The 13809-nt window shown below is 41.9% G+C and overlaps 1 protein-coding gene across 4 annotated transcripts in view; it reads right to left on the reverse strand.

The window, feature by feature from the left end:
- Positions 1 to 3897: 3897 nt before the first annotated feature.
- ptgis (prostaglandin I2 (prostacyclin) synthase) overlaps positions 3898 to 13809 on the reverse strand; it is a 79738-nt gene continuing 69826 nt past the window's right edge. For all 4 annotated transcript variants that reach the window (XM_070896127.1, XM_070896126.1, XM_070896125.1 and 1 more), the window contains 4 exons: positions 11452 to 11605; positions 9167 to 9348; positions 5324 to 5475; positions 3898 to 4404 (listed from right to left, as the gene is read on the reverse strand). In XM_070896127.1, coding sequence (XP_070752228.1) covers positions 4257 to 4404; positions 5324 to 5475; positions 9167 to 9348; positions 11452 to 11605 — 636 coding nt within the window. In that variant the 3' untranslated portion in view covers positions 3898 to 4256. The remainder of the gene's footprint in view (positions 4405 to 5323; positions 5476 to 9166; positions 9349 to 11451; positions 11606 to 13809) is intronic.

The raw sequence follows: 13809 nt of genomic DNA on the forward strand, positions 1-13809 counted from the left end.
ATTGAATGCTTAGTGTCCCTTTAGTGTCCAAAACGAGCCCAACACAATCAAATTTGTAAGCCATGGAGGTGAATTATCCGGTCCATTGCGCTCCATTTTTCAATGGCAGTGGTGAGGTTTTCTGGGTGGACGGTCAGCCTCCAGCGCCCTGCGGAGGTTTTAGGGGCCGGTTTTGCGGCAGCGCGGGGCAGCACCACCCGGCAGAGCTGCGCAGGTGTGCATTGCTCCTGGTTGCGACGCTTTTTGACTCCCGCCCAACCCGTAAGTCCTGCAGCACCCCCTGGGAAATTGGGTGGGGAACCTATACCGACTGCAGAAATGTAAGTAATACCATCATAAGGTAAGTGTCTTTGTTTTTTTTTGGGGTGATTTATGTTGTGGTGGTGTGTGTTATGTATTGGGAATGTTTTTGTGGTGGTTTTCTGAGGGTTTTTTTTCTCCCCAGGCGTCTCTCGGTGTGCTCTCGGGCCGACTCTTTAGCTCAGGATTTTCCTATGCTAACGCCCGAAGAGAGATGTGCAACATCTCCCTTAGCGCTGCGCCCCACACTCTGGGCCCGACTGTCCAATTTTGATGACTGAGACGCAAACTGTTCCCGGGTACAAACTTTACCGCCCCGCTGCCATTACCGCCCCGAAATCATCAAAGCTGAAGAGTCCAGTCTGTACCACTTTCATTTTGTGAAAACCTCTACGTCAATGAAAGGGTTCAAAATTAAAAGACTATTGAAGTGAATTAAACTGATCTCTTTTTACTTCTTTTTGCCCTTTTGTCAAAAACTGAATAAATCTTTAAATTCCTAATTCCTTTTCATATTCATTTAAAGTGAAAGGAATGACCTCTGTCACTTTTTCCATAAAATAACTCCCGTTAAAAAATCCATTTATAAATTGACCTTTAGGTATACATAAGACAAAATGTACAGAGTATAAACAGCAATGAGAATATTGCACATACAGTAAATGTTGCAGTCAAAATTTGTACAGATATGTAATATTTACATAGGTTCAAATATTATAGCATAATTGAGCATGTTTTTTATAAATATAAACAATTCATTGAGATATTTCTATAAAGTATTTCTATATTCTGGTATACTTTGCTGACTCATAAACAAAGACATTCTAAAATATTTATTATACATTGTAACAGTTTTAGTAAAGCACACAAAATGCTATCCTGAAGATAATATAAATTGAATTCACTTGAAAACAAATATTTTCTTCCTACAGGCTTTTGCAATCCAAAGCTTGGTCATCTTACTATTACTTTGTGATTTAACTTATCGTCACTTCCACATTTCTGTACCTCGGAGGATTCCTACACTGTGGCCTTTTCCATTCACCAATATAATTTGTTTTATATTGCAACGTATGTTAATCATAATACCTCTTGAAAGTGTAACATTAACTGCAGTGACAAAAATGATCACCTTTCACAACTGTTGTGCCCTGCAACAGTAATCTTTTTCTAACACAGTAATCTTGACAACACTTACTGTGTCATTATCCCTTGCCCGAACTGTAATTTCAGCCATATCATAGAAACTCCAAATGAAATGGATAAATTATATATAATGGTCCTAAATAGAAAAAATATATTATTTAATTCTTTCTGAAATTGTTAGAAAGTTAGGAAAGGTTCACCAACAAACCTTTGAAGGGTACTAGTTTTAGACCAATACATGCTGATACAAATGCAAGGCTGGCAAACTGGACTCTAGGCTTGATTTTAATTCCCCCGCCTGCTGGAAACCAGGTGGGCGGACAGTTAAAATAGAGTGGAGACTTACCCACTCCTTTCCCACCTCGACCGGGAACAGTGGCAGAGTGCTAATGCTACTGGATTAGTAATCCAGAAGCCTGGACTAATGATCTAGAGACATGAGTTCAAAATCCCACAGCAGTTGGGGAATTTCAATTCAGTCTTCTAATCTGGAATAAAAAGCTAGTATCAGTAATGGTGACCATGAAACTATTGGATTGTTGTGAAAACCCATCTGTTTCACTAATGTCCTTTGGGAAAGAAAATCTGCTGCCCTTACCTGGTCTGGCCTATATGTGACTCCAGACCCACAGCAATGTGGTTGACTCTTAACTGCCCCTCAGAAATGGCTTAGCAAGCCACTCAGTTGTCAAAAAAGGCAGCTCACCATCACCTTCTCAAGGGCAATTAGGGATGGGCAATAAATGCTGGTTTTGACAGCAAAACCCACATCCCATGAATTAATTTTAAATAACCTGATGACTGCAATTTTAAATTTCAGGCAACACGGACACTTGCCCCAAATCAGGGATCCTCTTTAGATGTGAAAATTGGGCTCCGATTACATCTTTGGGCCCAAACTTCCAATTTAACCTGAGGCTTGAGCAAGAGAGCAGTGATGGCTTCCTCCCCCCCACCCCCCTAGGCCAAACCTACTGGGAACAAGAGCCAGGGCCAGAAGAAGTCCAGTAAGGTGTGTTTACTGTAGCAGCCACCAAAATAAAGGGAACTTGGACTGCCGCAGGACAAAAGCTTCAGAGCTCCCTGGGAATCTAGCGTACACCTGTATAAATCATTACTTGTGGTGGCACACCAGCTGAACATTGATCGAATGGAACCCCTTGCAGTTTACAAATACTTCTGGTTGATCTGGGGGTGGGTGGATTGCCACGTGTGCAGTCGATAACACACTGTACCTGTGGGAAGGCATCCAGAGATGGAAACCCGAGTACCTACTCATTCTGACTGGCATCATTACAGGTGAAGTTGACATAACTACCAGCCCTGGGAAAAAAAATCCATCAGTGACCTGCCTTTAGCATTTATGTGTAGTTGACTGGGGATCTTGGATATGTCTCTTATAGTGCCCTTGGAAGGATCCAGGGACAAAGAAGTTGTCACTTTCACAGCCACTGGTAATGCATGGCCACCAGTCCCAACAGGGAGTAGGTCATTTTCTAGGAGGCTGCAGATGCCTGCCACCACTTGACATGACAATCTGAGCCTTCCGAGAGATCAAGGAAGCTGAGCCTCTGACTATATACCCTGTTATGTGGGTAGTGCCTCCTGCGACCTCGATCTTGACCTCTCTGCTGCTCCACTTTCTGCTGCTGCTCGCCTCTCTGCTTACCATCGTGATCTAGAGTCTCATTACCTCCAATGTGCACAAATTAGCTTCTCAACATAAGTACTCTCAACAAACGTTTTCCCAGTGAGAGGTAAGAATGCAGCTGTACTGAGTATTTGTTGATGTCCGTATTCCTGACTTTTGTTGCTTTGTTGTCCTTCAGGCTATTCAACCCTGAAAAGTTGTAGTGTATGAACAGGAAAGTAGATACATTCCCTTGATGTCAATAAAACATGCTTACTTTTTGGTGAAGTCGGACTGTGTGATTTATTATCTGACTGATGATAAGCTATCTTCAATTTTTTTTTCCTCTTGTCTTAGAGAGTTCACTTACAAAACCAGTAAAAATGCAGCTGAGACGGAACAATAGACGACAGCTCACTATTGATCTGGGAACATCAATACCAGCAGGCAGATGCACTCCAGGGAGACTCCTTGGCTAACGTCACTGGAACCTGTTCGGCATTCCAATTAAAAACAGAGTATTGGTGAATCTTGGTCTATTCTCATGCAAATGATTGATTATTTAGATGTAAAAGGCATGTTGGTGAACTGACATTTCAAAGAGTTCTAACTGGGTATTCATGTAGCACAGTAAAAATATGAATTATTAACTCCATAGTTATTTCATGCTACATTCCATCGTTATATTTTTATGCAGAACTTTTTGAAATGGTCATTTCTCCAACATGTGGCATTGGTACACAACAATAGGTAGGGGTTGTGTTAAACATGTTCTTTGAAATTCTGTAATTCTTTTCACAGAAAAAATGATTGTCATAAAAGGCTTTGGAGTTTTTTTAATTTTTAAAAATAATAAATAAATAGCAACAAAAAAAGGTTAGGAAATGTTTTGGCTACAACTGTGTTTTTCTGTCTCTCCACTTCATCCATTCATCCAAACAGAAGTTAGTGTAATTCTCACACTAATTCCAAAATGAATTATAATAACACTGTAACAAAAACTGTCACTTGGTAACTCAACTCCCCATCAACTTCTCTTTGAAAAAAGAGAGCAACTACTCAACAGGAAATATAATTTTTCATCAAGTGAATAAGAATGTACAAGCTGCAAAAACAAGCATGATAAAGTTCCCTGGCACATTCAAGGATTCTGATATCTGTTGCTTTTTTGTCCTTCGGGCTATTCAACCCTGAGTTTATACTGAAACATGATATCATTTTCAGGCTGCATCAGTCCAAATCCATATCTACTTGTGTTAAAGGCCGGAACATTTGTCTTTGGATCAGTAAGTTGGAAATCAAAGCAGCTCAGCATTATAAAAACAAACCTGTAAAACAAAAAGTAAAATTAATTTCAGTTACGTTCAATAAAAGTTGTTTGAAAAATGATGCCGCTATGTACATTGTTTCAGATATTGCTCTGATTCAGATTCACTAGTGTTCCTGATTTATCTGATTTTAGATTGACATCTTTCCTCTCTGTTTCCTCCTTCCTATAGACTGTTAACCAGCAGGATTTCTGTTCCAACTGGATGGATTGAATACCCTGGATACTGAATGAACAAACGCAAGTGACCACTTCAAGTTGAGCAGGATGGGTGGCTTAAGCTTTTACTACCCTGAGATAGAAGAATGTGGGCAGAACCTTTGCAGAAATGTTCCCAATCTTCCACCGCAACTTCAGAGTGGTAACCCTGGAGAAATGGCATGATCAGCCATTTTTAGCCACTTACGCTGTTTCTCCAGGGGTTCCATTGATGTCCCTGTGGAAATTCCAAGCACTTGTTAGCACCACATAGCACATTAATCCAAAATGGGCAAACTTCTCTTAGTTGAGACAGGGGACAATACAATTCAAATTAGCCTGCAACCACAGTCATCTGCCTGCATGGCTCTGTTTGTGGTTATGAAGACAATGACCATCATCAATCAGTATGGCACAGGGTCATTTTAGGCAGCACTGGGGATTCAGCAATATAGGCATTGATCCGTCATGTGACTGATACATTTTTCAGGAGAATTCAGGGGAATTCATCAAATTTGGCATCACAGCAAGATAGCACGGAGATAGGGCGATCCAGTTTTATGGGATTGCTGGCTTTCCCGACATCCAAGATACATTAGATGTTGCTTTGTGAGATCGTACATTCGAACCTCAACTTCCTCAAGAGGATTTTATAGGGAATGCTCTTTGCAGGGAAATGCCATATATAAGATATATATACTGTGAATCTATGTGACACTTACATTTTTAGGCTATTTGTTGCATGGGATTGTCCAATGCAAACATTAGTCCCTGCACCCCAGGGCATGTTGTAGTACTTCAGCTGTTTTCCACCCTTGAAGAAATTTGTTTTCTTTGTTCCATCTGGATTCAAAAATCGGTCATACTTAAATTTCTGTAAGTTCAATAAGAAAATGTTATAAGTAGAATCATATATTTTAGTGCATAGTGCAGTAATATAAAACCATCATGAAGCTGAAATGGTTGCTGGTTAGAACTGATATGTCAGTGAGTCCACTATAATGGCAGTTAAGACATGTCCTATACCTGCGGTCTCACATTCCTTCTTTGGGTTTGATATTGTAAGTTATCATTCCCCTTCCCTCACTTCTAAGTCATTTATGTGCACTGAAGAATTACACATAGGGACATCATAGACACGCTGATATGCTGAAGAGGACAAGGCATCAAACCTGAATGGATTTCATACACTGCTGCTTAAAAAACTGGCTAGCAAAATTAATCTTGTTCTTGCCATTATCTTTTGGGAATCATTATCAATGGGAATAATAATCGATGGAAAGCAGCTAACATAACATAAATATTTAAAAAGGGACATAGTCAAGACTCAGGAAATTACAGGCCAATGATGCCAAAATCCATTGGCGAGTATTAGAAGACATCCTGAAGAAGGTATAGTATGGTAAAAGAATGCTTAACAAAGAACGCCTAACAAATTTCCTGCAGTTCTTTGAGGAAATGATAGAGCTTGTTGATAAGATCAATTCTGTGAATGTAATATATTTTGATTTCAGAATTTTAATACCTTGACACAGAGCGAATCATCCACAAGATAGGAAGGCATGGAATAGGAAGTAAACTTCTGAGAAGGACTGAAAATTGGCAAAGCCAGAGAAAGCTCAGTGACATGACAAAAGGTGTCATAGATATTAGTACTGGGACCATTCAAGTTACAGTGTAGGTAGGTGATGTAGAGCTAGGGATAAAAAAAAAGCTGTCTAAATTTGCAGATGGCACCAAATCAGGGTGAGGTGGTTTCAAACAATAGGGAAGAGGTGTAAAAGCACAAAGTGATCTAGATAGGTTGAGAAAGTAGGCTAATGTGTGGAAAATTGCATTAATGTAGACAAATGCAAGGTAATGAGATCAAGGAATATAAATAAACAGTGGGATGGCGTTGAACTACTGCACACGAGATAGTACTGGAAGTATTTGTGAATTGCTCACTGAATCCAACAGCGCAGTGTGTGGCAGCAGTAACAAAGGCGAACCAAATCGTGGGATGTACAAGCAGAGTAATGAGTACAGAAAAAAGCAAACTTTAATAACATGTTTAATATAATCACAAACTCTATAACAAGGGAGCAATAACTCAAGTTCAGAGGAGGAAAGGCGATCAGACTGTTTGAATGTAATTATATTGGTGAATATGTGGAATGGATTATCTGAGAGGCAAAGGAGGTTGACTTTATCAACAAGGAGAGAGTTGAATGAATATTTCATAAGTGAAGTGATTGAAAAGCAAGAGAGATAGCATGGCAAATGATATTTTCTGGACTTCAGGATCTGCCTAATGGACTGTAATGATTGTCTCCCCTTCTGTAACTTCCTGTTTCTATCCAAAGATGATGGCAGAAATATGATTTCAACCATTTTTTGGCATCTCTTATGGTTTCATCTATAAAAAGTCTTGTCCGTTCTCTGCAAGACTTATGGTGGCATAGCCAATTATGGCTTGCACTGAAAGTTTTCATGACCTCCAACAGATTGTTGCTAAACTGACTTCAAATTTAATCTGGTCTTAAAACCAAGGTATTCTTGAGTCCACTTGAAGCCACATAACAAGACAATGGTGCTGTCCCCACACCTTTTTGTAAGTCAAACCAACAGTAACAGAAATGTCATGATTGACAGGGACAATAATGAATGATTAATGTTGAGGTATCAGTCAAATTTCTAACCCTAGCCAATGCAGTGAAAGATTGGCAATGCTTCATCAGTAAAATGTAATTGGCTTCATTTGCTGAATAGTTAAGTCACAGCTGGCACTTGTTTAGCTCATGCCATGCCTTTTATATACCCAATAGGCAAGCTATTATGAGACAAAACTTTGAGGCAGTGTTGCTCTTCACTAAGGAGTAGGACATCTGTTTCAGTCAGCAGGGGTGTATCCCGCTGGTTGAAACAGAGCAGCATTTGTGCCAGCCAGGTGACTTCCCTCCTAGCTGAAGGAGACTCCCAGATGGAGAGGCATCAGCAAATATTTCAGAAACAACAGTGCTAATTATAGCACTGAGTGATGTCAGTGAAATATAATGCCATCCTTGTAAAGCCTGTACTTGATTTGTTTTCAGCTGATATTCTTGCAAAAGTAAATAAGGACATATATTGATCTGCAGGATCCACAGGTTGCTTTCACAGCCCTCCTCTGCGATCTATCGCTGAGAGGGACAAGAGCGGCAATGTCATGGGAACCATCACCTCCCAGTCACATACCATCTTAAATTAGACATATATTACTGTTCCTTCATAGTTACTGAGTTAGTATTCAGGAATTTCCTTGCCCCCACTTTGAATGCACTTTTACCAACATGATTGCAGCGGTTCAAGAAGAAAGCCCACCACCACCTTCTCAGGGAAACTATGAATGAAGAATAAATGTGGCCTTGCCATCATTGTCCACATCCCGAGAACAAATAAAAAAAAGTATTTGTTTAACGGCCAGTATTCTCCTCAATGATCCTACCTGAAATCAGAGCACTGCCCCTAAAAGGATAATCCCGGCCGGGAGGATTTTAACCCGACCAGTCTTGTAGAAACGGGGTGGGTAGGCAGTTAAAATGTTCCCAGCTGACTTATTCCAATTTCCCCTGACAATCCTGATTTTAACCTGCTTTTTTGAGCAGACATCAAAGGCATCCACCTGAAGTCAGTAGGGTCCTTCATTAAACATGCAGATAACAGCATCAGGCCCCCAACTGCAATTTTAGCTCAGGCCTGTGTGGTGAAGGCCATGTGGCTTTTACGCCAGCCTGAAGCAGGTTAGAAGAGGATCGGGATGTGAATAGGCCCTGTAAGGGAAGTTTTTACTTTCCCTTGTGGGATCAGGAGTGCTTTGCAAGGCCCCGCAAGGAACATTTAGCCCCCCCACCCCACCGTGGACTCAACCCCCCCCCCCCAACCCCTGGACTTACCCCCCCCCCGCGCCCCCCAAACCCCTGGACTTACCCCCCCCTGCCCCCCCCCAAACCCCTGGACTTACCACCCCCCCTCCCCGCCATCATTCCCTCCCATGAGACCATCACAGAATCTGCTTCCCCAGAATTACCTGTGTGCCCATGGGTGGCTATCCACAGCCTAATTTTACAAAGACCAGCAGCCCCCTCCTGCCTGTTATGGGCAAGAAGTGGACCAGTGGCATGGTAATAAGGCCTGGGTCTGCAGTTTCCCGCCAGAAGCTAAAATTGATCTGAACACCTTAACAACGGAATACCACCTCCCACAATGCAGCATTTCCTCACTACTGAATTGAATGTCAACCTAGATTCGGAAGTCAAGTCCTGGAATGGAATTTGAAACCACAACTTTCTGCCTCAATAGCAAGAGTACTATCAATTGACCCAAAATGATACTTTAATTAAAGAAAACTTCAAGGCAAATTTTTATAACATGATTTAATTACGTTTGGCATTTAATGATTTTAAACTACAGCCTTTGTGAGCTAGTTAAAAGGGATACTGTTGTGCTCATATCATTTTAATAAGATATTTATACCATGAGGATTTTCAATTTTGAATAATTTCTCAGCCATTTATAAAATACAAGATCAGGTGAATCTAACTTACCTCATGCTCTTCATAGATTTCTGGGTCCATCTGGGGACTTAAATAAGGAAAGAGGCAGAGTCGGTCTCCCATTCGGAGGTGATATTTTTTGCCATCTGCAAGGTGCAGTGACATGTCCTGAAGAACCTCTCTGGTAATATATGGTGCTGCTGTCAGCCGCAGAGTCTCATTTAAAACACTATCTGTTAATAAAAAGGAGTAGCATCGCGGTGTTAATGCATCTAATGTGTCCATACTGTCCTGTTGAAGAATAATTGTGATACTGACAACACACCAAAGACCCATTTTATTATCATTCTCACCCTGACATGAACTTTTGCTCCAAGATCACACTGACGAAGGGATTAAATATTTATATTTGTCAGGTGCAAGATTTCATCCACGTGATATACAAAATGTATATTAATGCAGCTTCTGAAGCCACCAGAACAGAGAAACGGGATAAACGGGTCCTTTTCAGAATGGCAGGCAGTGACTAGTGGGGTGCCGCAGGGCTCAGTGCTGGGACCCCAGCTATTTACAATATACATCAATGATTTAGATGAAGGAATTGAGTGTAACATCTTCAAGTTTGCAGATGACACTAAGCTGGGTGGCAGTGTGAGCTGTGAGGAGGATGCTAAGAGGCTGCAGGGCAGCTTGGACAGGTTAGGTGAGTGGGCAAATGCATAGCAGATGCAGTATAATGTGGATAAATGTGAGGTTATCCACTTTGGTAGCAAAAACACGAAGGCAGAATATTATCTGAATGGCGACAGATTAGGAAAAGGGGAGGTGCAATGAGACCTGGGTGTCATGGTACATCAGTCATTGAAAGTTGGCATGCAGGTACAGCAGGCGGTGAAGAAGGTGAGTGGCATGCTGGCCTTCATAGCTAGGGGATTTGAGTATAGGAGCAGGGAGGTCTTACTGCAGTTGTACAGAGCCTTGGTGAGGCCTCATCTGGAATATTGTGTTCAGTTTTGGTCTCCTAATCTGAGGAAGGACGTTCTTGCTATTGAGGGAGTGCAGCGAAGGTTCACCAGACTGATTCCCGGGACGGCAGGACTGACATATGAGGAGAGACTGGATTGACTGGGCCTGTATTTACTGGAGTTTAGAAGAATGAAAAGGGATCTGATAGAAACATATAAAATTCTGATGGGACTGGACAGGTTAGATGCAGGAAGAATGTTCCCGATGTTGGGGAAGTCCAGAACCAGGGATCACAGTCTAAGGATAAGGCGTAAGCCATTTAGGACCGAGGTGAGGAGAAACTTCTTCACTCACAGAGTTGTTACCCTATGGAATTCTCTACCACAGAGAGTTGTTGATGCCAGTTCGTTAGATATATTCAAGAGGGAGTTAGATATGGCCCTTATGCCTAAAGGGATCAAGGGGTATGGCGAGAAAGCAGGAAAGGGGTACTGAGGTGAATGATCAGCCATGATATTGAATGATGATGCAGGTTCGAAGGGCCGAATAGCCTACTCCTGCACCTATTTTTCTATGTTTCTATCTCCACTTCCTTTAAGCTGCAGTTGGCCTTTAGACCTTGTTCTCCCTCATTGTGATTATCAGGTCACAACCCCAGAAAGAAACTAGCTAGTGACTGCCCAAACTCATTTCATGTAGGACTCTTTCAGCCATTACAAAGAAAATAATTTCATCCAGCAGTCTTGATTAGATTCAGAACCAAGACCTGCAGCTGAAAGGACTATGTGCTAACTCACTGTGCCACCCAGTCCCCTAGTCACAATAAAGTTCAACTGTGTTGAATTGAGATAAAGGTGTTTGGCATGATCAAATATTAATTAGAAGTTGACCAGATACTATCTGCACCATAGTCACTTTTATAGTGACCTTAATTATGGCATTTGTACCAATGCTTCCTGACGCATGGGTCTCAGGCACCCACAGTAACATCAATCTAAACTTGCTGGATTCACAACATTGTCTATGTGCCAGGTGACTGTTGAATATTTTCATACACTCCAATAGGGTCATTACAAAGAAAGGAAATGTGAAATTGTCAGTGCAGGTAACATTACAAATTTAGTCACTACAGGTATTAGAAAGATAATAATACATCAAGTCAGAAAATAAAATTACAACAAAAAGGCAAAGCTACAAGTTCCAAAGCAGGGATTAAAGATAATGATATGACAATTGAAGCAGAGTTGGGTCCATGACCTTCTGTATGGGTAGGAGCTAATTATTTTACGAAAGCTATTACAATGATTGTAAGTTAATAACCAGTAATTATGAAACTAATAAAGTAACATTTTAAGTAAAGAAAATGGTACCGAAAATTGGTGTATCGTCAAGAACATCCTGACTAATGGTAGATATTGCACGGTTAAAGGAGATTTTCTGGATTTCCTCCTGGACTGCAGCCATTGCTTCTGGATCTTTCAGCAGGAACAATAGGAGCCAAAATGCCGTAGGCCCAACATTACCCTAAAAAAGTCAAAAGCAGTGAATGTTGTTACAACTTTTGACAAGAAAGGTTTGATTTATCAAGCTCTTCAGTACATGTGTCAATATCAAGTGCCAATGGTTATAAATAGACGTGAAGGACACAGTTTATGTTGACAGAGCCTCTGGGGAAAACTTTCAGAGCTTCAAGGCAGAAGAGGATTGTGCATCTATATCGTGTCTGGATAAGAACCCTTCACAGCATCTTATGGACTGCACCGTTGGTCGCCTTTTATATTTCCCAGAAATTTAATTTTCATATGGAGTAAAAGCTGATTTTTTTTTAAAGTGGGAAATGACACGTGTTCATAATAAAAGAGCAATTTTGTGTTATTGTGTCAGTTTGTATTTTCCCGTACTGTTAATATACTTTGCAGTGAGGCTGCCAATTTTCCATTAGTACTGGCAACTTTTATTTATTTTTGTATCTTCTGCTTCTGCCACACAGAATGCTAAGTTTTTTGATCCCACTCTTGCGTATCCAATTGTAGCCAGAGCATCGCCAGCTTTGGCTTTTCATCCTGCCCCAGCACTGCTGCCTCAATGAGCACCTCCAGTGATTCCTTTAAGGATCGCTGTTTAAGCCTGGCAAATGCCATTCAGTGCACGCACATCACAAGCTCCGACCAGGGCAAACAAATTTAGGAGTCCAGCTCTGAAATGAGCATAGGAGCCTCATTTAAATATTGAAATTAGGGCTATGTTTATTTCTAGTGGCCACTAAGGCCATCTGAAAAAGGGTCAGACCAGTTTAACAGTGGCCTGAACTCTCGTGCATATTGGGTGTGGGCCTCTGCACTGCTAAATTTGTTATTGTTGTGCCTGTTTTAGGACTATAAAATGGGTGCAACAATGTTAAAATTAGTCCCCGATTTTTTTGACCAAGCTTTTAGTCACGGATCCTAATATCTCCTTCTTTGGCTCAGCATCAATTTTTTTTTCTTTTGCCTCTGTGAAGCACCATGGGCTATTTTATTCTGTATTAATGGCACTCTATAAATGCAAGTTGTTCCTTCTTTATACTTGAAGAGTGTTGCCCTGAAAATTTACATCATGTGGCAAAAAAAGGAAAATGCCTGCCCTCCACCACTCATCCCCCCCCACCCCCCACCCCCCACTCCCCCACACTACAAATGGCTCAATAGCGAAAGATATTCAGGACAGAAGTCCTAGTTTTGATTCCCCGCCTGTGCTCAGTTAACTGATCTCGACCAGAATGCTACAATCATGATCTGGGAAGGGGAATAATCAGCCTGGGTTCCTGGTCTGATCGCCATCCAGTGACCCCTGCTGAAAGGTGTATGTACATGATTGTCAGGTGATAAAACGACTGGTGTAGTGCTGACACGAGGCTCACAAAATGAAGAAAGATACCTCAGATATATTGTCATTTGCAAAACAGTATTCCAACAAGGGACAGCAACCTTAGGAGAGAAGGCAGGGAGAAATTAGAGGTGAAAAAGTCTCGGGGCCAAAATACAGGGTCTCAGACCGTTACTGCCTATTTGCAGCGACCATTCATCAAAATCGAATGGCCACAGCTTTGGGGTCAACTGGCCCAACTGAAAATCAGGTCAGGGATTTTTAGGCCTGGACCCGATCCTGCCCAATTCTGATAACCGCCAAAAGCGAGTCATCAGGTAGTGCACCACCAGTTTTAATAAAGAAAAATACTTACCTCCCTAAATTCAGCTGAACTCGTCGATCCCCCACCACGTGGCGTTCCCGACAGGTTTTTCTGTCGGTGCACCCTCTGAAGAGTGAGTGTAGCCCCGGCAGCATGGCGACCCTTAAAGGGGAGGGCCCACTATCATGGCCGCCATGTAAAAATTTTTGCCAACCAACTTCCCGATCGGCCAGCAACATAGTGCCCCCCCGGGTTCGGCCGGGCCGCCAACGGGCAGCCTGGCACCCCCTTTTGGATGCCAGGCTGCTGGCCCTGCTGAAACCCTCCCTAGTGGCCCAGTGGCCGAAGATTAAAAATGACAGAATCTCTCCCCTTTAATGGCAGGGAGAGAGCGTGGTGACGCACATGCGCTGTGACGTCACCATGACTCCACCGCAGATTGACAGCGGCGGAGTCTCGCTCCGACCTATATTCAGCCACTCAGCCTGGCTTTCAGTTTATGGTCTGCCCCCATTATGATTCATTTCCTCTGGGACTTTGAAAATCCTGAAAATGGCTC

The sequence above is a fragment of the Pristiophorus japonicus genome, chromosome 12 (assembly GCF_044704955.1).
Source record: "Pristiophorus japonicus isolate sPriJap1 chromosome 12, sPriJap1.hap1, whole genome shotgun sequence".
Taxonomy (NCBI): Eukaryota; Metazoa; Chordata; class Chondrichthyes; family Pristiophoridae; genus Pristiophorus; species Pristiophorus japonicus.